At 41.7% G+C, this 27,962-nt stretch overlaps 2 protein-coding genes and 1 non-coding gene across 6 annotated transcripts; 1 reads left to right on the top strand and 2 right to left on the bottom strand.

The window, feature by feature from the left end:
• Positions 1-2,043: 2,043 nt before the first annotated feature.
• LOC4345330 (uncharacterized) lies at positions 2,044-9,682 on the bottom strand. Its single transcript, XM_015795375.2, has 10 exons — positions 9,419-9,682; positions 9,155-9,277; positions 8,249-8,369; positions 7,946-8,074; positions 6,583-6,692; positions 6,324-6,507; positions 5,300-5,491; positions 4,235-4,456; positions 3,959-4,145; positions 2,044-2,637 (listed from the first exon to the last, which is right to left on the bottom strand). The coding sequence occupies exons 1-10, from the start codon at positions 9,442-9,444 to the stop codon at positions 2,543-2,545; spliced, it is 1,389 nt and encodes a 462-aa protein (XP_015650861.1). The 5' UTR covers positions 9,445-9,682; the 3' UTR covers positions 2,044-2,542.
• Positions 9,683-17,834: 8,152 nt separating this feature from the next.
• Positions 17,835-19,762, top strand: LOC107277430 (uncharacterized). The gene is made up of 2 exons (XR_010734589.1): positions 17,835-18,541; positions 18,922-19,762. It is a non-coding gene; the product is annotated as an uncharacterized protein (transcript).
• A 1,085-nt stretch (positions 19,763-20,847) lies between these two features.
• Positions 20,848-27,332, bottom strand: LOC4345329 (cysteine-rich receptor-like protein kinase 34). Of its 4 annotated transcripts, none has more exons than XM_015792845.3 (9): positions 26,812-27,332; positions 25,950-26,002; positions 25,497-25,588; positions 25,048-25,131; positions 24,770-24,864; positions 22,301-22,517; positions 21,947-22,181; positions 21,691-21,844; positions 20,848-21,446 (listed from the first exon to the last, which is right to left on the bottom strand). In XM_015792845.3, the coding sequence occupies exons 1-9, from the start codon at positions 27,313-27,315 to the stop codon at positions 21,105-21,107; spliced, it is 1,776 nt and encodes a 591-aa protein (XP_015648331.1). In that variant the 5' UTR covers positions 27,316-27,332; the 3' UTR covers positions 20,848-21,104. The 4 variants fall into 4 exon arrangements, 2 of the variants coding, with proteins under 2 accessions (XP_015648331.1, XP_015648332.1); XM_015792846.3 differs by having other exon boundaries at positions 21,713-21,844; XR_010734686.1 differs by lacking the exon at positions 22,301-22,517.
• Positions 27,333-27,962: the final 630 nt, after the last annotated feature.

Here is a 27,962-nt window from a genome sequence, read left to right as displayed (position 1 = left end):
CCGTGAAATTTCGTGATCTGCGTGAGAGATAGCTAGAGAGATTTACGGGTTGGTTTGGTTTGTGGTCTAAATAGGCCTTATCAAATTTTGTCAATACCAAAATTTGGCAAGTTTTGGTATGACTAATTTTGGTAAGGCAAAATTGTGTTTGGATTGAAGCCAAAATAGTCTAAGCTCACTATGAAATGGCCTATTTTCTTAGGCATGCCAAAATTTGGCTTCAAAACAAATAGACACTAAACACTATTAAAATTGCCAAATATTGGTAAGCGTAATTTAGGCCTCAAACCAATCCAGCTCTGCATATATTTCCTCCTGGTGATCGATCATCTTCTTGCAACATTTTTTTTTTTTTGCCGCGATGGATCAGTGGCCGATCGTGCTGGCCATGGCGGCGGCGGTCCAGGTGCTGTGGACGGCGCCGGCGTAGGCGTGGTCGTGGCTGGGGTAGGTGCAGCCGGCGCCCCAGGGAAGGAGGTGGCCGTACCAGTGCGTGCTGCAGTCCTTCACGGCCAGGTCGCCCAGCACCCTCCTCGACGACCCCGTCCCCGGCGCCGCCGGCGAAGACGTCGTCACCACCAGCACCTCCTCCTTGTTCTCGAACACCAGCTCGCATCTCCTGCCGCCCCCCACCAGGCACGCCTTCTTCTCCGGCCATTTCTCCTCGTCCCAGATTATCACGCTGCTCATGTAGTTCCCCTCGTATCTGCGAGTCACATGATACTCCCTCCGTCGTTTTAGATCCAACTATTCTTGGTTCGACTAAGTTTGTTCATAAATATAGAAAATAAATATAGAAATAAGGTTTGATTAACTTTGTAGATAAATATAGTAATATTTTTAGCTTCGTAAATTCACCGATTTGAATATATGAGTATATTGATAATATTTGAATGAATCATTTTGTTTTTACTTCAGAAGGAATATAAAATTTAAATCAATTTAATTTAACTTATAAGGTCTAAATTCAGTGTGAATTTAAGATCTAGAGTTGTGCCAAACGAAATCTTAAATAAGATTGTTTGGTAGAGATTTGAATCTGAAATAGATTTGGAGTTATAGTTAGAAACCATAATTTGGATTTTAAGTTAAAAATACTACTTTCATAACATAAATAAAACTTTTGGCCAAACTAAGTGACATCCCGAAAACCATGAAGAGATATAAAATAATATAGCACTCTACCAACATCAATTACTTTCGAAGAACCACGGATCGTCCCTCAAAAGATTTTATTGTAATGATCGATCAAGTAATTAATGTAAGTTGGAGTAGCCGTGTCTATATCTAATACTATCTCCATTTTAAAATAAATAAACAAATCTAGTTACACATTATACTACTACGAATTTAAATAATCTAACTACATTATTTCTGTCAATAATCTAACTACATTATTTTATTTTATGACAGATGGAGAGCATCTACTTACGACCATATGCAGGAGACCCTGGGGGTGAGGTAGTCGTAGCCGGGGCGGTCGGCGGTCTCGTAGGTGACGTTCATGTCGCCGCCATTCGCCCTCAGCTCAAAATCGTCGGGCCACTCGTCGCAGTCGAACTCCATCTTCCTCTCCATCCGGTTCACCATCCGCACCAGGTACGTGTCCAGTCTCGCCGGCGCCGCCGCTGCCGCCACGGGCACCGGGACGACGATCACCGCTGCCACGGCGAAGGCGACGGCGAGGACGTCGATGCTACCGGAGATCATGGCCGCCGGCGGTGGTGGTGTTCTGCCGCCGCCGTTGGTGTGCTCGATCGTGTGGTGTGTTGATCCAATGTATATATGTATGGTGTCAAGTACCTGGGTGTTATTAACTACAGTAATTAAACTAGCTTAAGTAGGTAAAAGAGAGCTGATCGATAACAGCTAACAACTGAACGGAACGGATGAATATTATTAATGCGTTTTAGCGTTTACGTGCTTAATTACTGACTGCTCTCGTGTCAATCCTACAAAACAAACGTCAGTTTGGGCACGAGATTTCGGTGCAGCATACTAGCTACATCCATTCGTTCATCGAGTTACCTGCATGCTGACAAGTAGGCAAACTACCATTGATATTATTAATCTTGGAGTAAATCAATTCATTAATCTCAGAAATTTAATCTAGCGCATAGCCATCATAATATACAGGTCATGGCAAGAACATCTGAAAAATGGCATGTTTATGGCCATAGCGTACAGTCTCACAACATAAAAAAAAAAAAGATCATTCACTGAAAACAGAGCTGATTTTGCGACAATAAATTCCACCCACATGGCCCTTGAAGATGTCAATAGCATAATACTTTACAGTATGGTAGCTTTTTAAGGATCTTGGGGAGAAAATGCCGCCTGGGGTTGGGAAATGTTTTCGCTATTAAAAGGAAAACGCTTCACTTCCGAAAAGTTCCCTTGGTCAAACAAACCATACAAACTAATTCTTTGGTGGCAATGCTTTTCATGCCTTTTTCTTGGCTTCTTGTTCAGTTGGTGATATTGCTCATCATCCAATTCCTGGAATGAAATTGAACTACTTTAACGAATTTGTGACTGCCTTTTAACCCTCTTCCCAGTCAATTTCATCTTCTTCATCACCAGATTCTTGGGCTTCAACATTCAAATCTGCCAGTTTGTATGTCTCAGCTGTATTCCCTGCATTAGTTCAAAAAATTAGACATAATACTTGATAAAAGGACATCTTCAAATGTCTAAAGCATATAATCAAAAGCAGACACATCAAGGATAAGAAATATGTAGCGTATGAACTTCCATCGAAATATTCCAAAAGCATATGCCAAGATGAAAGGCCATATGGATAGGATGCCCCAAACCCACCCACCCAACACATGCATATATAAAATTGTGTTAACACATCAACATTGCAAGAAATTATGGCAGTCTTACTAAGATGAGTCATGATATGGCTATTAATCTATTATATCAGCGAATAAGTGAATAGTCAGAAATATTAAGTCAGTTCAATGTTGCAGCTTTGATAAACATAGAATTAAGATCCAAGGCAACGTATCCTATGTGCACAGTCATCCTAGTAAACTCATGCACTCACTCAATCTGGACCCTTCAATTTCAATCCTAAGGATAAGAACGAAAAGTGGTGTTTTTTCACAAAACCGCACGCTCCACTCTGGTAAGTTTGCACATAACCCCTTTGTTCTTTTCTCTCTTTTCATGTCCAGGTCCAAAGCTTCTTCCCAGATCTATCTGCGTTGTCTCCTCCCGCTTCGTGTGGCTTCCACAACGATTCAAATCCTCTAAGCAAGTACACGCTTGACCAAGCCAAACTAAAGCTGTTGCATTCAATTAATAGGAAAGATGCTTCAATCACCTCTCAAACCCAAAAGAAAGGGAGACAATGCTGCTAATCACGGGCTTGCTTTTTGCTATATGGAAGACTATAAGTATTAGTCGAAGAATGGCACCGTGGCATCAACGGATCGGCCTCTCTCGTATGTGCCATATATAGCTAGCTACAAACTAAGAGGCAATGGCAATGCCGCGACTGATTCCACTGCTGTGAGAGAGATAGAAATTAATTTGTAGGATTAGGATTAACTTAATGTTAGGACGAGAAAGAGAAGAACATGGACAAAGGGAAACAGAAGGATCAAAGAGCGTGGGCTGTATTTGAGATGCCGTCGGTGCCGCACTAAGAGGGGCGAAGAGGAAGGAGGAGGTTTCACCGTTTCAAAGACAGATTTGGGAAGAAAGAAAGATAGAAAGGAGAAGCCTGAACCTGGACATAGACGGAAGAGGAGAGAATAAAACTAGGGGTTATATGCAAACTTACTAGGGTGGTGTGGGCGGTTTTGTGAAAAAGTACCACTCTTCATTCTTATCCTTTGGATAGAGATTGGAGGGTCTGGATTGAGTGCATGAGTACACCAAGATGACTGTGTGCATATGATACATTGCCTAAAAGATCAATTTACTGTTGTTACAATCATAAATTTACCTGCAGGTTGCTCTTCTTCCCATTCAACACCCTCATCATCATCCTCTCGTTTGGATTTCATGCCCACCTGCCGTTCAGAATGAGACGCAGAAGCAAATGTATCCCCTTCCTGCTGTATCTTCCTTTTCGCTTCTTCTTCGTCCTGTCTTTTCCTTAAGGCCTCATAATAAGCCTTTATGTATTCATCCTACACAATAAAAGAATAACATAAGTATCTCTGAACAGAAAATAAATCTTAAAAGTAAAATCAGATTTTATGTTCATTCCCAAACTGACCTGTATACTCTTCTCATCTTCTTTTGAGTCCTGTTTTTTCTCATCCTTGACTTCTGATTTTTCATCTAGATTTGATGAGTTACTGGTCTCTCCTCTTTGTTCTTTTGTAAGATTCATACCTTGTTTGATCATCCATGGAGGCAAGACTTTCAGCCCGTTACCATTTGTACCTGATTCAGCACCTTCATCTTTTACACCGGTGCCAGACAATGCAACTTCAACCTGAAAAGAAAAATAAGTAAAAAGCATGATTAGATCAAGGCATGATTGAAAATGTATGAAAATGTACCGAGTATCATCTATACAAGACAGGAGACGTTCATGTGTAAGCACATATTAAACACACATGCATTAGTAAGGATTAACAAATAAACACATCGCATTATTTTACAGAAGATCAGTAATACTTTTCTTAAAGAAAACAACAATCCTTGCTAAAATTCGAGAAGAAACTATGTTAGATTTGATTCAGAGTTCTTTTTAGTAAATTTCACTAAACTACAGGTACTTCGCACAATCTATCACAAAATTACAGATTTACGAACTTGTCTCACAAAATACAGATTTCGTGTTTCCGTTATCACAAAACTACAGGTTTTAGTCTTGGGGAACATATCCTATGCACACAAGCTTCTCGTGCACACTCCGTGCACACTCAGTGCACACGAACTAGCAAATGTCACGAAAAATTCTACAAAAAATTGTACACATATTTCGAATAGTATTACACCTACATGTGAAATTTTATCTTCAAATTCATTATATTTTAGCCGTAATAAAAAAGACAATTCTGACAGATTTTTACCCTTAAAACTGTCAGATTTTTCACTTTTTTTGTTACGGCTAAAATATAATGAATTTGAATATGAGACTTTGTAGATATGTGTGCACGGGAAACTTGTGTGCATAGGATATGTTCCCTTAGTCTTGCCCGTTAGATCCACCATCACCTGACATGTTGGACCCACCTACAATCTCAGGAAGCTTCAAGACGCGCCATTGTTGATTGCGTACTAATAAAAAATCAAACAATACTAAAAACTACTATTATAAAAATAATCTTACCTTTGTCTCTCCGAGGTATGGCATTGGTGTACCATACTGCCCTTGTGGGTTCCTAGACGAGTCAGCAGCACTAGGGTCAGCAGTTCCAAAAGCACCAATGTTAGCTCTTTCCCATGATTGTAAGCTCCCAAACTCAGGAGCAGGAAGATCCTTCACCCTATTAAGTTGTGCTTGCAATGGCTTCAATTGTTCCTGAACCAAATATAACGAAGTTGTAAAAAAAATAAATAACACCAAACTCCAGTAGATCAAGACTAACAAACATAAATTTCCAAATTAGTACAAAAATATTGACAGACTACTACTCATTATCAGCAAAAAAGAAAAGACTCTTCACTAAAAAAAGGGCACATCGTTTTAATCCAAAAGATCACAATACTAAATTTCTCATCCAAAAGAACTGGTTGTCTACCGCATTAAAGTATTTGTTGAATAGACTGAAACAGCAAGAGATTTTTATATTGAACTTTAAGCAGATTGTAGACACATCTACAATCATAAGTTGTATAAGCAAACCAGTGAAGCAACAGTGTTTAGATGGTACTGTGGAAATATATCATGGTATCTGTTAAAGTTGAAACTAATGTATATTTAATTTCTGTAGTTTATAGCAAAGCATTAACAACTCTGAAGTAGAACTCACGATGTAAACTGTCCCATAATGGGATGTACATATAAGTGTTACTAACATGGTCACCTATTCATGTCTGATGAACATCTAGCATACTAATGCATGCAAGTAATTTTCTCCAAGCAAAAACTCGTAATGAAGAAACAAAAAGAATAATTTCAACAGCATCCAGAAAGACCACAAGCAGATAACTTACTATATTTCCTGTTGTGCCAAAAAAAAAGCATGGAATCATGGCCTAACCAACAGTATGATTGCAGATTGTAAATCAAAAACATTTTGTCTTATTCTGCACTAGTTGAACCATTATATATATAAGTTGCATTAAAAGTGCTTAAAATTGAATGCTCACAAGAAAATGTTCTTAGCATTGTAAAATAAAAATATAATTACATCGATCCTTTGCTGCATATCCTTTAGTTTCTCACGCCGGCGTTTTCTTGCATTATCATCACCATCTCCCATTTCCTCAGAAGCAAGCTTGTCACTCTCTGCAACTAGCTCACCATTGCAATTTTCGCAATGGAAGTACTCATCGGTGTAGCTTATAAGCTGTAATGCATCGAAGGCTGAATACCTGCATATTGTAAAACAAGGTTAAGTAACTTGATTTTGTGCCTAGCATCAAAAGAACTATAATTGTACCTAGTACCTTTTCTTACAGTTAGGGCATATATAGTGTTGGATTGTATTTCTGCTGTCCAATTCATCTTTCAACTTTTTCTTCATGCGATGTATCCGATACCTTACAACATCACAGATCTGTGTTTCAAAAAAAATGCATCTTATCAAACACGATTCAAATATGATGACAGAATAAGATGAAAGATGAATGAGAATGATTAGGTTTTGTAGTTGTAGTCCTCAACAGATCAAAGACCTTCATTACTTCAAACAATAAAATAACTCAAATACTTGCAACATAGAAGTAAACAAAAACTACAAACTTAGTAATATTGTAAATGCCATTAGCAGCATGCACAAAAAAGTGTGGTAAAGTCAATTTAATGGACATGTATGACAAGGTTAACTTGTATGTTATGTTATGTTATATTGTTTATACAAACTAGTTCATAAATTGCCATTCAACCGAAATTTATGATGCACAATTGATCTAAACAATCCACAAAAATAGTTTTTGTTAGCACATGTTTCTTATGTTTGGTTTTGTGTCTCTAGAAACAAGTAGAAATGAATATAATCACCACATGAACCAAGTAGGCCTTGGTTATCTACAATTGTACTGTTTCTTAGAGTACTCCATTGTCTATTCCATATTGCCGTTTTGTCCTAAGTCAAACTTCTCTAGCTTTGACCAAGTTTATAGAAAAACGCACTACCATCTACAACATCATATTAGTTTCACTACATCCACCATAAAATATGCCTTGATAGTGTTTATTTGGTATTATAAATGTTAGTTAGAGAAGTTTGACTTAGGAGAAAACTAAAACACCTTACAAGATGGAACAGAGGGAGTATTATGCAACTTATTAGGTTCCTAATGGCGTGGATTCAAATTGTAGCAACTACACCAAAAATTCGAATAAATGAATCTATGATTATGAGAGAATGACATTTATAGGAGTTACTACAGCCAGATTACACACGAAGAAACTGTATTTGCATATGAACCCTGATGATGAAACACTGATTTTCTAGTACATGCAAGCAATATCTAAATGTAAAAAATCTATCTAAATGTAAAAAATCTAAAGAAAATTTATTATCCACAATGTTCACACACCTTGACTCGGAATAAGTGATTGAACATTAAACAGTATTCAACCCCCATAGGTAAAATATGCTAAACCACACTAACTTTTCAACACTTTGCATGGGTATCCTGAAATAACAGTATCCCACTCCCTGGCATCTACACTAAACTCGTCCTTATTAAAACATTCTAGAAAAGGAAAAGAACAATTTACTGGCCCTATATTGTGGAGGGAATGCCTTCAATCTGAATGGTATTTATCATGAAAAACATCTAGATAAAACCAGTGGATAACTACCTGTGCATAGTCCAAGCAACAGTACGAGTGGGTATGCATCTTTACTTTCTCTTCTCCCTCCTTGGTAATTGATTGACCATCACCAGCAGCTGCAGCTGCTGCACTGTATATTTTTGCTCCTTTTGCTGACTGCAGCAACAAAGTAAAAAAATTAAAATTAGAAAAGGAAAATGAACCACAACAAAAATATTTTTCATTGGGTCGCAGGAGATGTCAGTTAAAACATGTCCATCCCTAGAAAACGAAAAAGACAATGGAGATATAGTGGAACTTCAATAATAATAGCCGCAATAAAAAACTAACCTCCTTCCGGTGATCTCGTGTCACTAGTTTCTCTTCTTCAAAGAATCGGAGGATACGGCGCAATTGCTTTGAGTGGAGTTTCAATGCCTTAGCCAAATCCTCCTCTCGAACCCATTGGCGTCTGGTGGTGGAAAAATATTAGCTTTTGCATAACTTCAGAGCCAAAAACCATTTTATACCAAGACAATGTAATTTGCATAAAAGGCATCAGTTGATAGTATCAATGTGTATGGAAAAGAAGGCACAAATAAGTGGATGGAAAACATGAGGACTAATAAATAAAATTAACAATCCATCAAACATGATGTAGCTGAAGTGCTGAGGTCCAAAGATTTGTGGATAAAAACTTCTTAAGAAAGAATGTTTTATAAGGATTTAGACATTTCATTCGTTGGCTCCAATCTACATGTCTTAACAACCAAGAAAAGAGGACATCTAGGATTTTATCCTTGATCCATTAGTAAATTTGCAGTTCCTGAGTACAGAATTCCTTAACAATTGTTATCATCTTTAACCTCCAATTTTTTAAAAAAAACATATAAAACCAGTCAAAGGAAGAAAGAGTCAAAACTCAAATAAAATTGCTGTGGCACATCACTGTTAAATTTAACTACAACAGTCCAATTGGGGGAATTCTGGTTCATGCAAACACCTCCACCATTTTCATCCATCGAGATGTCCCTAAGCAGCAGCAACAATATCATCTAAGTGTGCTCATTAGAAGTATCCAATTTATCAATTCATTTCCGGATGGACCCAAATGAACTGTGTTCTACTAACTCCACTCGCCCCTCACGATCCTACCAACAGAGGAAAACCCCCGCCTTCAACCCAGACCTAGGTATACGAATTCGCGAACACAGAAATTCTCCCCCCACAGAATCTTCAGGAAGCAGACCCAATCACCTGGTGAGCGCGTCGAGGACGACGACAGCCATCCCCCGGTTGTCCCCGCGGGAGGTCTTGGGCTGGTTGTCGCCCTTCATCGAGATGTCGTCGTAGAAGGCGCGCGCCGCCAGCCTCACCAGCCTGCATCATCATCATCATCAGCGGGCACGATCGGCCGAGGTCAGCGACGAAAAGCAGGCGAGGGTGGGGGCACATCTCATCACCCCCCACCCGCTAGGGTTAGAGTTTCCAGGGCCCGTGCGAAACGGAGGGGGGACTCACCGGTTGAACGGCTCCATGGAGCCCATCGCTGCGGAGGAGGAGGAGGAGGAGGCCGCCTGGGGAGGTTAGCGCGTGGGGGCGGGGAGGCCCCTCCCCGCCGGATCGGGACGGAGCTCGCTCTGGCCGCCGGTCGCCGCCGCCGCCGCCGGCGGTTGGATCGGAGGGGGGGGAGGAAAGGGAAGGGGGAATGGATTATTCAGCCGTACGGACAGATTAATTTTGCATTCGTCTCTCGAGCTCTCGGCACTTCGGCAGGGCACCGTCAATCGGTTGGGCTTTGGGCTGCTTTGGTTATGGGCTCCTTCGGATGCTGTCAGAGATAAAAAAAAAATGGATTAAGTTCACCAGCCAACATAATCCTCAATACCAGAAATCTTCACCCCTAAACTATACAAAACCGTACAATTTAGGTCCCATAGCAGTATGGATGCACGGTTTCACTGATATGGCATCCTAGTCAGCAAAATTAAAATAAAAAAAATTGTGGTGCATGCGTCTTTATCTCTTTTCTTCCCTGGCAGCTAGGGGTGAAAATGGGTCGGGTTCAGTCGGATCTCACCCTTCCCATATCCTAACCCAAATTTTATAATCAGAATCAGGTCGGACACGGATAGTATCGAGTACGGATACAAACTCAGAAAATGTCGGTCCATTTACCCATAAGTCTACTTCTCGATGGCGTGCGATTGATTGTTCAGTTATTTTCTGTCGATTCTCCTCCGTTTACGTAGCAATCTCTGCAAACAAAAAAATATTCAAAGTACAAGTGTAAATAGATTATTCTAAAAATAAATATGCATTGCAAGTATAGCTAGTTCTCCTTTATTTCAATTATATTGACGGTCAAAATTGGTCTATAATAATCGTCAACATGGCTCTAATTGAGGATCTTGTACATACTATTGGCTATATTAGTACATGGTCAACACCCAACATCGGGTGTGAGGTGTTTCCCTATTGCTCCCTACACCATTGAGCTAGAGATGATGAGTTCCTCGATGCACCCACCAATTACCCTCATTAGAATTCCCAACAACATGTCACGCCCAGAAATTTAGCCCTAAATTTTCAGACTATTTTGTGTATTAAATCACAGTCCAGTACCAGCCAGGGTATACAAAACGACAAGTAATATACAGTTCTAAATGTAAATAAAGCATAAAATACTTACAGAAGAGGCACTTAGTCCTCACACCGAAAAGAAAGCAGCAGCAGCAGAAAAAGACGATCCTAGCGGGGCTTCAGCTCCACTCCACAGGCAAAACTCAACTGGAGTCTGAGCCTTAGTCCCCTAACTTCGTCTTCAGCTCAGAAGCACTACACTTCTGAAAAAGGGGAATAATAGCAAGGCTGAGTACAACCACCGTACTCAGCAAGCCACACCAATGATGCAGACGTGCAAGGGGATTCAAGAATGGCTCCTGGCTATTTGCATAAAGGCGGTTGTAAAATATTTTATTGAGCAAACAATAAAACTGTTGAGTAATTAAAGTAATATTAAATCTCTACTGATCAACACAACACCATGTTGAACAGGCCCAACCAACACACCTGAACTACAGTGCATTGAGTCGATTTATTAAGTGTGAGACTAATCACGGTGAATCTGGTCGATCGCCCAGAACCGCGGGCACGGCTATTCGAATAGTTTTACTCTGGCCAGAGGTGCACAACTGTACCCACAAGACACAATCCACCGGCATGTCACCGCATCATCATGCGCCCATGATGAACACATCACCATGTCGAGTGATTGTGACAAGACCCTTCATATAACCCCCTTTGACCAATCGCACCACACCTCAGGTTTCACCCCCACTCCTCGCAAGGCGGCGGGCAGTCCCCTCTCATGCCACGGTGAATCCAGAAGCCGATCAACCGAACACCCCGGCCGACCCAACTCCATCACGCCCACTCTTGCCTAGGAATGTCAGCTAGAGGAAAGCTATACTTCAAGTCAGACAGTTACCCATTCCCGCTTGTGGCAAGCGCTGTATGTCTTCCAGTGCATCCCGCGAACCGGTCCTTAATTGCCATAGGTGCGACCAGCGAAACCATGCACCCACAGCCCACCATTCAGTCGTATTTTAGTTGGATAATTACGACCAATGCAACATGGTCAGGTGTCTCGAGCACGCAGGTCGTTCTGATACTAAAAAGATCTAATACTGCAATTATCACATCAACTGAGCTAGTGGTAATTAAGCATGGCTAAGCATATAGTTCTAGCTAGGTCACATAAGTAACCTGAGCTAGTCGATTTATTACCCAAGGTTGACAAAGGACAGATATCAAGTAAACATGGCACAAGCAAGCAGATAGGTAAACCCTGATCCCATGTAATTAGCAAAACATGCATATTTATTTGCAAATGGTAAAACATTTGTAAATTGGGATCAACATGCTCAAGGGGAATGTGTGACTTGCCTTGCTTCTTCAAACGATCTTCTGAACACTTTTCCTTGCAACCGCGATCTTCCGAAACAACGGATTCTACACGCTGGCACGCAAAATGAGGAAAAACTCTAATAAACACCAATGAAATAGTACATAAAAAGTAAACAAACATGTAGATCTCAATTTTATATGAATTTTGCAAGTTGAATGGCTCAATTCGGAGTTCGCATGAAATAGATATGAATTTAGAAGTTTTGAGCCATTTAAATCAATTTCTACAATTATTATCGAATTATGAGGCAATTATTAATCATTTATGACGTCACCGAGGGGAGGAGGTGGCATCGACAAGCGGGCCCTAGGCGTCAGCGGCTCAAGGGGGAGGCCCACGGTGGACGCGGACCACCGCGGCCTCGGGCGCACCGTGGACCAGGACCACGCCGGTCCACGGGCGGCCACAGGGCAGGGCGGGCGTGGCCTAGACCGGCCGGCCGAGCAGCGACGAACAGTGGCGGCGGCGGCCTAGCCGGATGGCCACCGGCGGTGGCGGCGCAACGCGGCGGCCGGCGAAGCTCGAGGCGGAGGGAGGCGGCGGAACTCCGGTGACAAGCGACGGCGGTGCACGGGAAGCGAACGTTCAGCGAGTTTCCATCGACGGGGAGGTGGTGGCCGAGCTTGCCCTTGCGGTGGTTAGGGTGGCGGTGGTGGCCGGTTTTACGCGACGGGAGGCGGCAGTGGCTCAGATGCATGGTGGAATGGTGTTTTGGTGGTGGTTTTGTGGGTTTGGAGTGGAGGCCGGGGTGGAGCTTGATGCGGAGAAGCCGTCAATGGAAACGGCGCAGCACAACGGCGGTGGGAGCGTTGGTGGCGCGCGGCTGGAGTCGGTGGCGGCGGCGGAGAGAGGTGGTGCGCGAAGCGGCGGTGTTCCGGAGGCGGAGAGGGGAAATGGAGTAGGGGCCGGGCTGCGGCACGGCGCCGCGAAGCCGACGGTGGTGGCGGATTGGCGCGGCGGTGGGTGGAGCAGCGGTGGCGGGTGGCCGGAGCTCATCGGAAAGCGGCGGTGCGCGGGAGCAGCGTGGGGAGGGCGGTAGGGAGGCGCGGGGAGCTCGGGAGGAGGGGGAAACGGAGGAGGGGAGCACGAGGATCACTTTTATAGGCTCGGGAAGGCGGGATCGAGCCCAGGAGAGGAGGCAACCGGCGATGGAGTGGGCGGCGACGTGGAGGAGATTGGTGGCCGGTTTTTGCGAGGATAGAGGGGGAGTGGGGTGGTTGCGGGCGCGAGAAGGTCGCACGGGCGTGCGCGCGCGTGCGGGGTGGATGCGGTGGGTGAGGTGGCGCGTATTCGGCGAGAGGAGTGGGTAAAATCGGTGGCCATGGCGGCGGTTGCCGACCCGGCTGGAGCTCGGGGATGATAGGCGGGGCCCACAGGTCCCACCTGTCAGCCAGAGGGAGAGAGGGGAGGGAGGTGATGCGGACTTGGCAAAGGGAAAGGAGGGGAACGGCCGAGCGGCCCAAAAAGGAGGGAGGCATGGGCCGAAGGCGGCCCAAGGAAGGAAGGGGAGCTTTTCTTTGGTTTTCAATTTATTTAAATTGATGCAATGAGCTTTGTGACTTTAAAATTAGCTATTAAGCTCCGAAAATTCGCGGGAAATTTCAGAGAGTATTTTAGGGCACAAAGAATATCACAAAACATTCCCGGCCAATGATTTTTAAAGGAAAATTTTAATTCCCTCAATATTTCACTTGATTAAATTGATTTAACTTTTATTTAATTTCTATAAAATGCATTATTAAATGATTTTTAATCCCGAACGAAAATCGGGGCGTTACACAACATTAGCATAGAGGCCTAGAATAGGTCCACATATACCCTTAAAACCATCTTCCTAAATCAATAAAAAACCAACCACCAAGCGAAGTGAGCATAGCTCAACTGGTTAGGTTCCTTGTGATGGAACTAGCCCACCCGGGTTCAAATCCTAGATTTGACACGGGTGCTCGTATTTACGGCTAATTATTCTTTCAGTGGTAGGCGTTGTACCCGTCGACAGCGAGGCGCCTGTGGTGACTTCGTCAGTCTCAAGATATGCCGGCCCAGTCTTCCAGAGGTGCTCATAGGGGTAGGGTGTGCGTAGATATGCCGGCCCAGTCTTCCAGAGGTGCTCATAGGGGTAGGGTGTGCGTGTGTGTGCGTTCATAGGGGTGAGTGTGCGCACGTTGTGAGCGCCTGCGTTTGTACTGTGTTTCTCAAAAAAAAAACCAAGATATGCCGGCCCAGTCTTCCGGAGGTACTGTGTTTCTCAAAAAAAAAACCAAGATATGCCGGCCCAGTCTTCCGGAGGTCCAAGATATGCCGGCCCAGTCTTCCGGAGGTGCTCATAGGGGTAGGGTGTGCGTGTGTGCGTTCATAGGGGTGAGTGTGCGCACGTTGTGAGCGCCTGCGTTTGTACTGTGTTTCTAAAAAAAAAAAAACCAACCACCAGCAAATATATACGACCTGAACCTATATAATATTCTGGTTGATACCCCGCTCTTTACTGCGGGATATGTATATATGTTATACATTTCTAAAAATGGTAAAAGTATATGTTTAAATAATATAAAATGATGTGGAGATAATGATTTGACATTGCTTGAATATTGAGTTCTAAAAATACAACAAAATTGTAAATGATATGTCATATTTGCATGATATTTAAAATACTCTAGATAATAATTGCTAGTGGGTGATGATGTGGTACACTTGCATGTAATTTAAAGTACTCTAGATAATAATTTCTAGTGTGTGATGATGTGGCACACTTTCATGTTGACCTTTAGAAGTTAGTGGCCATCAACTTTATAGTAAGATAGGATTTGCGGATATCCGCAAAAATTCCGAATACTTTCCAACGGATAGTGCACTTACCGTATTTGTTTCTATTTTCGAGGAAAAATAATCCGAATTCATTTCCGAATCCGAAAATATCCGGAACTATCCAACCGAACCTATCTGATTCCAAAAAAACATCCGGATGGACGAAAAGTATCAGTACCAATTTCATTAGTGGGCTTGATGTTTTGCTTTTTTTTTCCTTAGAATATTTTTTATTTTTCTAATTTATTATAGCACAATGTGATGGTTTAGAAGCATTTGTTGAAAGTTTTAATATATAATAGATAGATAATTATACATGACTGCTACGGTACGGGATACCGTTAGAATGGTACATTTAATGAACCCTTCTCTTTTCTTTACATGCCTGCACAACCATGTGTAGAACACAATAAAGCAGCAACGCTCTCCCTTGCTCCCTCCCTTGCTCGGCATCGAGGAGAGGAAGGGAGAAGAAGAACACAATGAAGCAGCAACGCTCTCCCTTGCTCGGCATCGAGGAGAGGAAGGGAGAAGAAGAGCTAGTGGCATGTCGATCGTCTCTCTCCTCGACTTAATACCAAGTACCTAGGATACCAAACACGCTCTCCCTTGCTCCCTCCCTTGCTCGGCATCGAGGAGAGGAAGGGAGAAGAAGAACACAATGAAGCAGCAACGCTCTCCCTTGCTCCCTCCCTTTCTCGGCATCGAGGAGAGGAAGGGAGAAGAAGAGCTAGTGGCATGTCGATCGTCTCTCCCCTCGACTTGATACCAAGTAAAAACTGGAACCAGGACCCCCGCCGGTCCGGTCCCCTGAAAAGGTCGGGCATGCAGTCGGACCGGATGAAACCGGTTAACCCGGGTGGTTTTTGTATGAACCGGAGGTTAAACCGAGCTGGTTGAACCAGCCAAGTTCGGTTAATGGGCCGAGAGAAGGGCCCAACTAGTTGGCACCAACGCAGGCGCACGTAAAATCCAAAGAAAACTGGTGGGGATGGAGATTCGACCTCAGGTCATGGGTTGAGTGCACCACGCGCTAGCCAAGTGACCATTGTACAGCTCGTGACAGTAGAAAAACATTTATTCTATATTACTAATCAAACCAGGTTGGACCAGTAAAACCACTGGTCCGACCACTAAACCAGTGAACCAAGAGCTCAAGCGGTTCATTCACCGGTCCGGTCTTAATAACTATGCCTATAGGTACTAGATCCGATACCTGATACCTAGGTACCAGGTATCGGGTCCGTAGGTACCAGATCTTGGTATCGAAAGTCTGGTGCCTGGGTACTAGACCGTGGTACCCAGGTACTAAGCATGATACTTGTAGGTATCACCTATGATATCGTTAGGTATCACGTCTGATACATGAGTATCATGATATCACCGACGTGATACACTATAGTATCATGATACTATTAGAGAATCACTGAGATATCTAAAAGGACATCCATCTATCAAAAGAAAACTCAAGAAAAATCAACAGAAATAATTTCAACTCTAGAAAAAATCTAATAAAAACAAGAACAAACTACCCCCATAGCCAGAACATTCCTACACGTTTCCATTGCCCCTAAAAACAAGTAATCGAGTATAGGAAAAGGCACACAAAATCCTTCAATATGGCTAGCTAACTCAAATCAATGAGCTAAACTAACCTGAGAAATCACCTCTCAAATGCTTAAAAACCACATAAAAAACCAACAAAAAGCTCGCCGATCTGATTTGTCACCACCTCGAAGAAGCCTCAAGAATCACGCCCACGATCCCTCCACCTCGAGTGGATCGGCCTTTCACGGTAGCACACTGGTCGTCTTTGACCACATGGACCGATGGCTGCATAATGCCCACCACCGATGAGCCATGAGGGTGAAGGGGGGAGAGAGAGAGAGGAGGGGGGAAGGGGGAGAGAGAGGGATAGAGGGAGATGGAGAAAGAGAGGGGGGAGGGGAAGGAGAATACGTGATTTACTGATATGGATAAGATGTGCAGCTGGATGGTTATTTAGTCATCCCGTGTGGATGGGAGGTTGTTCTATAGTATTTATGTAATTATATTGAAATGATTGATTGCTTTCACACCCTAATCTAAATATATATTAGTAGTTAATCAGCACACCAGGATCTTGACCCTCGATGACTACGGCGAGAAGACTGTCATGGCAACAGAAAACACAATAATGGGTATTATCGGCAGTCTGGATGGGGCTATCAAACCGTTAGTACATAAAAGTGACAAAATTAAAAACCCTTGCTATGACATAACGTGGAGCTGCTTGTGCATCTTGTTGCTTATTGGCTACTTGTATCCCCCTGGTATATATTGTCATTCGTTCTAGTGGGTTTCAGTTACTTTGTGATTATGTTTGGGCCGATGGTGTCCATCGTGATATCAGTGATGCGCCTCATACAGCTGGATTACTACAGCTCCGATGATGCCGGCAAAGGAAAACTCAAGGCAGCATTGTTTGCCTTCTACTCTCTTGCTCTGATTCACGGTGTGGGCTTCTATAGCTGGTTCCTGTTGCGCAGACTTGTGACACGGAATGCGGGTTCGAACGGTAGTGGGGTTTTCAGCCCACGGGATACCTTCAAGAAACCACATCGAAATGTGCAAATATCCTGCTCGAGTCTGGATATCATGATGACCATCTCACCGGAGTACGGATGCTCGACACGTTCGTCGTCAAGAAGACGAGATCTGTACGGCGCCACATGCTATCCTCCAGGCATTCCATCCAAAATCTGCTCACGATGCTCTCGCGCCCGACAAGTTGGACCCTGGATGAAAGAGAGATAAGGGAGCGTGCTGCAAGGATTATGGCGGGCATCGCCGGCGACCTACACATAGCTCGGTTCCCAGGAGCACTGCAATCCGTGTCTTGCCTTCTTGATTGTGCTGGACACCACCAAAAGCATGACACATGTGGTTCGCCGATGCAAGCTTTTCAACAGTACGTCATCAGAGAGGAGTCATACTGACACTACTGCTGACCAACGAGTCAGTTTGTCATCGCCAAGTAGGCAACATGGACGCAAATAAGAAGAGGACAAGAACCGGATGAGTCAGCAGTTCCAAACAATTGATGGAAGCTAGAAGAGAGAGGCTCCGTGAGGACGTCAAAAGGAGGAAGAGTGCAAGTTCCTTCAAGCCCAGAGGAGCTAAAGAACTAATCCTGCTAATCATCGAGAGGCTCGCTGGCGACGATCACAACTGCAGAGAGATATGCGACACCCAAGGCCTGCTGTCCAAGATCACAGCTCCGATCACTTCACGTGCTTTCCTTGACGCCGTTTGCGAAGACGATGATGTATGGTTTGACATATTAAGCACATCGCTCAGAGTCCTGGCCAGGCTTATCAGTTCTCCTGGAGAAGCCAGCACAAGGCTGCTCCAGGAAACCTCAACTAGCCAGGACATGGTAAGCAACTTGCTACGTATTATCAAGCGAAACAACGATCGCTGGCTTCGACTGCAGGAACCGGCACTACAGATCCTTGCACAGGTTGCATTGGGGCCTTATACTGGGCTCATGACCAAGGAAGAGTTTGTTAGTCTGCTTCGGGACATCTTCTTCGGCAACAAGGATAACATTGAGGAGAAAAGCAGGTGAACTGCTTGTAAAATCTCTCTCAACTCCAAGTAACGGCGACGGGATAGCAGGGACCATCATGGAAATCTTGTGTGAAGGCGACTCCAAGGATGTTTTGGATATAAGGAGATACGGCACCGTGGTTGATCAACTCACTGAAATGCTTGTCAAGGACAAGCAGTGCCAGATTAGCGCAGCAGCAATATTGGAGCACCTATGTTCTCGCTTCCTGAAGAGCTGCCAACTATCGAAGCAGGATGCCATCAATCTTTTGACAACGGTAAATCTCTGCTATTTCCTCCTCTTGGTCTAAACTCTAAACCGTAAATAGTGTTATATTTCCTGCTAGTGCTAATTTGATGCCTAAATTAAGTGATGTGTGATCACTGAATCATAGTAGTTTGCGGTAGGTATTTCATTTCACTGAATCAGCATATACATACATGGCACGATTGTAAAATCGTTTCTCTCAATTATAAATCGTTTTGATTTTTTTCCTAGTCAAATTTCTTTTAAGTTTGACCAAGTTTATAGAAAAATATAAACTTAACAAAGTTTGACTAGGAAAAAAATCAAACGATGTATAATATGAAATGGAGGGAGTATTGTGTATATTCTTATTCCTTTGAGATAACTTTTATTTTGTGCTGCTATATACAGGTTCTGGGCCTAATATTGTCCAGTAATACGGAAAGAAATGCAGTGGCAGGTTCAGATTCAAGCAACTATGCAGGTGCTGCGACAGAGGCGAGAGGAAGCGACTATTCTGCAATAGCCAGAGATGAAGAAAGCCAACCGCCAAAAGATGCCGTTCAGGACAAGTCCCCTACGGAGCAAGATGATATACTATCTCAGGAAAAGAAATTGCTTGCGGCCTTGCTATCCTTTACAATGGTGATATGCGAGAAACTGATTGATGCAGATGACTTCTCTAATGTTGCTCATGTGGACAGAGAACTGTTGAAGAAGCTGATAGAGATAATAGATGTAAATAACGATGCCACAGCTGACTGTCTGAGAATAATGAAGCTTTCCTGTCAGGTGGCTATACTAGCAATTCAGCACAAACCGAGCTGCGCCAAGGACTTCAATGAACATGATCGAAATCATGTACTGACCAAGGCTTCAGAGAACTTGTTAGAACTTGATAAATGCATGTTCTTTGCTGGTAATGATCATGAGGCAATCAAGCCTGCTAGATCTCTCTCTTCTCTTGTGAAAGAAGCACAAGAACGCTTCAAGGAAGCACAAGCTAGAGCCAGGTAATCATTCGACCTGACAAGGGGAAAATCATTTCATCAGTATATATACTGATCATCTGCAGCTAGCTGTACCACTATTATGAAGAGTTGGGTAAGCAAGCCTCGACCAACAAATGGTAAACCTATAATAAAGTATTGTGTGCTTGAAACGCCAAGTAAAACATGTCTTGTTGTGTATTTGGGACAACTCCATGTATATTATGAATATTTTCGGAACTATGATATTGACTCATGGCGTACGAACTTGCAAGCTGGGTGTAAATTATGGCAACAATTTAGAAGATGTACGTTTCAAAACAACAATTTGAATGTGTGTGTAACAACGCCAAAACAGCCCTTGTACAGATGAGCAAAAACACTCATAAAAGCAATGGAGATTGGGTTTAGATGAAACATATATTCGATGTCATACAATCCATGGAACATGGTCAATAATTCGGATGGAGGGGGAACGAAACCGCCGTAAATAAACAAAGTAAAAACAAACTACTCCACCAAGATCGGGTCGGGGTTCCATACCTCCTATAGGTGGCAAAATCCCTAATGCATGTGGTGCGCGTGAAGAGAAGGGCCTGGCAGAACTGCGTGGCACGTTTTTTTTCTGGTTTTTTCTTTCCATTTCTTCTCCGGTTATTTCAGTTTCTTATGGTTTTTTTTGTTTTTTCTCTGCATATAAACTTTGTATACACCTATACAAAGTAAAACTGTATATACAATTTTGTATATGTGTAGACAAACTTTGTATATGTGCATATTTTTTCAGGGGTTTTATACATATGTATTCAACTTTGTATACGTCGTATACAAACTTTGTATACATACGCAAATAGAGTTTGTATACTACGTGGAAGAAAAATATCATATGAGATCCAAACACGATAATGATACCGGGCCGGGCCACGATATTTATTAACGAGGTTCAACCGAAGTCTACATCCTAGGGGCACTAATTACGGACACTACTTCCCAATTTAGCATAATACAGTATATCAAAGTTACAACGACCCTTGGCCGGACACCGCCAGCAGCCATTACATATCGCTATGCTAAGTCATCATGTGGTTCCAACAAGTCTACCTCTTTATTTAAGATCAATTCTAGAATAGAATCTGACTCTTACTATATTTCTATATCTAATACAACTCCAAGTCCTAAACTATAACCTACCATATACACGTATTCGACACAAACTCTATCATCTGATTCTTCCGTCTCTGCCTATCTTCCACGTACAGGGCTACTATTTTAACTGTCAGTGTTCTATAGCAAAATGCAACAAAATTGCTAGTGTTTCAGTAAATGTTTGGTTTTTTACTTTCGCCCATAAGCAAATGCCACAGAATTATATTGCTTGTAGCCAATTTTGTCTAAAATATTTATGATATACTATACATTCCACCTTCTGTATGTTTAATTTATTTCCATCACATATGGTAAATCCATAATTACTCAGAATCTGAAATACACATTCACCATGCTTATTTTGCTTGCAACGCTGTGAATAATCAAAGGTAATAGCTTTATACATAACGTACTTGCACCTTAAGTAGCCACCAGCTTCAAATATGACAAAATCTCTTCTCACCGGGGCACCGTGAACTCAGTAGAACTGCAAGTAGCGCCGCTGCTTGCGAACCAATGTGCAGTCTCTCCACTCGTTTCCTCTCCAAGGAGAAGATCACCTGACTCTACGCTCGTTTCGTCTCCAAGGAGAAGATCACCTGGTTTCTTAGGGGCAGCTACAATCTTCTCATCTCTTAGCATCGCAAGCACATCCAACATGGAAGGCCGGTCAGCCGGATCCTTCTGAACACACAACAACGCTATCTGAATGCAGCTTGTTATCTCAGCAATTCGAGCCTCATTGCGCAATGCTGCATCTAGAAGCTCAGCTGATCTTCCGGTTCTCCATAGATCCCAGGCCTGCGAAAAGAATCGTCTTTCAGAAAATGTCCTATAAATATGTACTCCCTCCGTTCTAATTAGTTGTCGTTCTACGTGGAGGTACTTCAGGGTTAAAAATTAAAATGTTTGACTTGGACAAATCTACAACAAGAAGTAATTTGAAATGGAGGGTGTACAAAATATTATGCAGTTTTCTTTAATTTGTTTGGATGTTGGCCCAAAATTTAGAGATTGAATAGCGTTTAGATTATAATTTACTTACATACTCAGTTAAATGCACATACTCATCATCTTTTAGACAGGGAATACAGGACCTCCTGCCAGTAATAATCTCTAGAAGAATGACACCATAGGCATATACATCAACCTTTGTTGATAAAATACCTCCACGAAGATATTCAGGAGCAATATACCCACTGCAATTCAAGAGATAGAATCAGTACACATTACCAGTCAGAAGAATTTAATGGATGTAAAATTATAAAATCTAATCATCCACGCGTTTCATAATTTCTCACAATGTGCCTGATACATATGTGTCTTGCTGCCGTGCCGGGCTTATAGTTTTAGCTATACCAAAATCACCTATCTTAGCATTCATATCTGAATCAAGCAGAATGTTGCTCGGTTTCAAATCCCTATGCACAATGCATATCTCAGCTTCATACGTGTGTAGATAGAGCAGACCCTCTGCTATCCCTTGAATTATTTTGAAGCACGAAAACCAGTCAAACGATACTTCTCTATTTGGGCCTGCAACATGGCAATTATTTATAAATTTGTTCAATAATAAACAATGTATACAAGATCAATACAATACGTGGAAATTGGTTCAATAATAAACAATGTATACAAGATCCGAGAAAGAATACCATGTATAAATTTGTCCAAGCTCCCATTGGGCATATATTCATATATCAAAATCAGCTCCCATTCTCCAGTGCAGTGTCCAAGAAGTTTAATTATATTCGTATGCTGAAGCTTCGTAAGTAAATTAAGCTCCCTTTCGTACTGGGAAAATACACGTTTTTCTCCCGTGCCCATAGGATATACTTTGATTGCAATCTCAAGACTATTACGCATTTGAGCCTGGAAAGTGAAGTCAAAAGATATTTTCTCTAAATGAGATTGATTATCAATCTGTGCAGCAAAGCTTTTGCATATTGTAAGTGTTTGAATATCCTAACCATATGAGGGATTATGCATATACATATTAGCCCAAGTTTATGCAAAATCAATCTCGTCAACATCCAAACTTAACGTTAAAAAAATCCAAGCATGTGGAGCAAAGGGGTCTTGATCACTGACTAGGCTACCTTCACTTTTACACCTTAATCTTGTTAGTGTATAAAATGTTAGTTTTCTCTATATTGCAACATCAAAAAGGAAAGCCAAAGGAAGTGACCATTGTGCCCTTTGAAACCACAGCTAGGTATTAAGGGCCTGTTTGGTAAAGCTCTAACTCCTAAATTTAGCTCCAGGAGTTGGGTCTGGAGTGCACTTGTGAAGCTGCCTAAACCCAGCCCCACTTCTCTAGTTCATTTTGTGAGAGAGCTCCACCCAGCTTCGCTCCTATTTTTGGTGGAGCTGAAACTGTTTGGCTGAGCTCCAGCTCCAGGAGAGGTGGAGCTAGAGCTGGTGCTGTGCCTAACAGACCCTAAATTTTGTTCTCCTTGAACCACTCATACAAAAAAACTAATAAAATCAAATGCTCCTTTAACATGAATATAAGAGTAAATGCAGAAAACCAAGGTTTTATGGTTGAAGTTGTAGAAAACCCTGGGTCTGATGGTTGTGGTACATATATAACCGGAGGTTTCTTGTCTTAGGGTCTCATAACACCCTGTGACATGTTGATCACATATTTTTACTTAAATTTTTATCACATTTTCACAAAATCTTTATGCGTGTTGAACTGTACATTACTTAATTATGATGAAGTCTTTAATTCTTTTGTTGTTTTGGGCTATTGTTTCCAAGATAGTAAAATATGTAGGATTGGAATTGGATTTGCAATGGGGCTTTCAGAAACATTTATAAAACCCGGTGTTATATATGACGAGTTATAATACTTGGTATTTTCTGCACTTCGACAAGAAATTTGGGGTTTTCTAAAACTTATTCTTGATGACAGAGTTATTTGTCCAGATAGAAAATGAGTTGTCTCCTAGTATATCATATATATCTTGCTTGGCTATATTTCAAACCAGAGACATCAAGGACCAACAGACATATAAGTGTGCAGTTGGTTACAACATATAAAGGGAACGTACAAACAAAATTAGAATAATTAAATAACTACAATATTCCTTGCCCGTTCTACAAATACAAAAAAAAAAAAAAGTTTTGCATATTGTACCTTCAGTTAAATTATGCTGGACAAATTCATTTCCAACACTTTATATACCTAAAAGGGTATACCTCAATGCTGTTTACAAGATGCATAGGTTTGGGCCATGGCATCTTATGTGTTTTCTATAAGCTTATCTATACTATCTATAAAGTTACAACTCATTACATCCTAAAACTCGATATGCAAAGATACCACATTATCATTCATTAGCAATTATTAAATCTTAAACCTCATGCAAACATGTTATATCATCTATATTTAATTATATTTTGAAGCTTTCAAATTCAAGCATGTTAAATCATCATCCCACATAATTTACATAATATTTCAACATATATATCCCCATCAATTTCTACAGTATCTATATTCTCCCATTAAACCATATTATTGTTTCTAGCCTTTAAATGATTAATCTATTGTCTAAATCATTTCCCCCATTTTCTTCTTTCATGAAGTCACACCACCTTACTTTTTTTTGGATTATCAATCTATATACCATTTAAATTATCATAAACCACATCAACTTAATGGTTTATAGCCTTTTTCCAATGATCGATAAAAAAATACAAATTCTATAAGCTTAAAACGTCTAGCTATGTTACACGTTATTTCTACTATTATCATACTAAACTCCCGCACCAACGCGCGGGGTTTCATCTAGTTGAATATATCGCAGTGCTTTATATACATAAGCATGCCAACAAATTGGCTTTGTTCGAGTCATTCAATCGATGATCTGGCACTAAGGTAAAAAGAGTCATAATTTAGCATAAACTCAATTCCTTATCTCATTATCATTTACTAATAAACACAAGAACTATATAACACAATTAAAGAATATTCATATTCTGATTATTATAAAAAAATGTTCTGATGATTGATAAGATATTTTAAACAATCAGAAAAAATATGACTATTGCTTTCAGCTTCATCCTAAAATGCTTATACGATAACACATATAATAAGGGCATGGAAAATTGTGAACTACCTTGTAAACAGTAGCCCAACCCCCACTTGCAATTTTACTTTTAGATGAGAAATTATTTGTAGCAGCCTTTAATAAGTCATAAGTTGATGGACGCTCTGTCAAAAGGAATGGAGTTCGGTTAATTTCATGCATTAAAATTTCTTTTAGCAGAATTTAACAGTTTATTTATGTTTAACAGGATAAAGTTATAATAATTGAATCCTTTTTAAATGTCGGATGTGGTACTCAACACAAGGATGCGCATCATGGTGGATGCTGAGATGACTTTTGTGACCAACCTAGAGAATCATGCTGAGACCACCAGCAAAGCCATTTCAACCTCTGCACTTTGGACAGCAGCTCTTCCAAACCTTCCTGATGACCTAGATACAATGTCCCAAAACATTATTTATAAGAACATACAAATTTTTGCATTACTTTCCTTTACGGATCAAGAGGGCATCCCCCAATTTCCATTAATGGAAACAGAACAAAAGGTTCGATACATTGTCAAAACCTACACTAAATCTCCTTTTGGACCCCCAGAATTCAGTTGCCATTTTTTTTTTTTTTTGCATTACTTCATGTATAAGAATTTTTTTTGTAGAACTTCATTTTTTAGCCAACATAATTCCTACCAAGTCTGCTGGTAGAATTTTTTTTACTTTACACTGTTTAATGTTTGGATTACTTCATGTATCTAAATAAAATAAATAAATAAATATGTGCACTAGAAGTCAGCACACACCTGCTACATGGTGTTCACCGAACTCAAAAGGCTCTGTTATAGTTTGATTGCTTTCAAACGGAATTACCTCAGCTGCAGTGATCTCCACATTCCTGAAAGTTACACACATGAAAAGATAGAGTTCCTTTTTTGGCCACATGAGTATGAAAAAACCTTTTCACTATTTTAGAAAGAAAAAAAAACTCTTTACCCTTAATCAGAGTAAGAAAGGAATGTTACTTCGTAGTCTAGCAGAGCTAAATACATGAACGATGTTTATCCTGGAGTTCAAGAGAATGTGTTTGTTTTACTGTGTGGACTTTGGAAAAGCATGATTCTAATGGATTGTACTGTACATAATGCATGATTAATACAATTCGAACAACAATGCATGGTTAAAAATATCACAAATGTGCATCTGAACACTGTCGTGTGTCACATATTTACAAAATACATTGGTAACATCTGACCAACCTAACATCAGCTTCAAAATGGTCGCCAGGTGAACCTGGCGCATCCTCTGGCATCTGGAATACAGTTCAATACGATGTTAATCACTGAAAATCAAGCAGAGGACAATAGTTTATCATGCACAATTTTAGAAAAAAAAATCATGATTTGGTTCTGAATATTAACTGGTTTGTGGTTTCCTTATTTGCCAACGCAATTTTGCCATTCTGTTTCATGCCACTAGTTCACTTAAATATATTTTTTTGGTACCACTGCTGCCATTGTTGCTTGGCTAATATGCCATGGACATCAAAATTGTTTTCTTAATTTTGGCGAACTCCCAGTGTGGTGGAGACAAACAGGCAATCTCTTTGGTTAACCTCCTCCAAAATGTGGTCTTCTTTGTGATGGCCCTCGACTTAGTAGCCTCCTCTTCCTCCTATAGGATTTCGCAAGCCACTAGATATGAACTTTTCTGTCAGATCCCACGCTGATGCCTTTTCAGTCAATTCCAAAAAAAAAAAAGACGCAAATAATAGGGAATGACCTAATATCAAATAATTAGAAGGGGTGAGGCTTTGAACCCAGGACATTTAACCCACTGCCCCACCACCTTGTGGAGTTAATCGGAAGGCCCCTGGCATTTCTCTGTCAGTCAATTCCCCCAAACGGTTGTGCTGGCAAAGCTAGGAGCCTACGATTCCTTCATCACAACTAACATTCCTCTATTTCAGAAATTACCAAGGATTGTAAAATGGTACAGTAACTCCTAGGGATTAACAATTTTACATCATAGAGGAATCAGGGGTGGAATTGAATCAACGATATCTAAAAATTTAACCCCGGTTTTTCGATAAATGTCATTTAGGAAGAGCAATCACCTCACCTGGTGGGGTTGAGAGTCTGCAGGAAGCAGCAGGCCGTAAATCAGGTCGAGGCGGCGGGTGATGTCGATGTGGCTGACGACGGGGAAGAGTAGCATGTAGTCGTTGATCTCGCCCTGCACCTCCCTGAACTGCTCCGCCTGCCTCCCCGCCGTCATCAAGCCGCGCACGGCGCCGCTCTCCTGGCACGATTCCACGAGCTCCAGCGCCTGCCGGAGCGCGCCGCCCAGCCCGTCCAGCGCCCGCCTCACCTCCGGCCGCCGCATCGTCTCCGACTCCGGCGGCAGCAGCCGCAGCAGGTCGCCCACCATCATCGCGCGCCGCGCCAGGAGGCGGCACTCCCTCCGGTTCCGCCGGGCCGCCCGCACCGCCTGCAGGATCGCCGACACCAGCCCCGCCGCGTCCGCGCCGGCGAGCTGCGCGACGGTGGCCGCCGGCGCGAGGGCGTTCAGCACCGCCGCCGCCATCTCTCTCGCGGCAACTGCCCCCTCATGAACGGAGCACATATAAATATCAACCTATCAAATTTTCTCTTCAATGTCACCTCCATATTTCACGAAATCGCGAGGTAACTTCATTTCCAAATTCAAACGGAAAGAGGACGGCTATAGATCACGACTTTGAAATTTGCTAGTCATCCATCAAACAAGTGCCAGTGGCTAGAGGGCAAGGTAACTATCTCCAAAAAAAAAAAATAGTGTAGCGAACAAGCTGTCTCTAAACTTAATTTTGTGGAAAAATTTTACGATCCTTTGAAAACTAGCAAAATATCAGTGCGTTGCAATTATTTATTTAGTAAGAAAAAAAGTATTTTGCCTCTATTTATGTGAAAAGGCGATTTTCTGGCAATTAAATTGCTTATGTGAGATCCACCAATCTCACAGGCTTACATGTTAGTTGGTGGTTACGAGGGCAGACTCAACACGAGTACACCACCAGTCCACCACTATAGTATTTTGTAAGAGTACAGAGTAGATTCTTGGAGGTATCAAGATTCTACACTAGAAATTTTGATATCTTAATATACCTAGTATCTAAAGATACTAAATATTATACTAGAAAACATGATATATTCCGATATCTTCTTAGAGATGATAAAATTATCATAAATTTTGATATCTTAATATGTAAATATGCACGTGCGTTGCAATGG

This window comes from Oryza sativa, chromosome 8 (assembly GCF_034140825.1).
Source record: "Oryza sativa Japonica Group chromosome 8, ASM3414082v1".
Classification (NCBI taxonomy): domain Eukaryota; kingdom Viridiplantae; phylum Streptophyta; class Magnoliopsida; order Poales; family Poaceae; genus Oryza; species Oryza sativa.
Note: the sequence above shows the minus strand (reverse complement) of the source record. Positions and strands in the feature narration are given on the sequence as shown.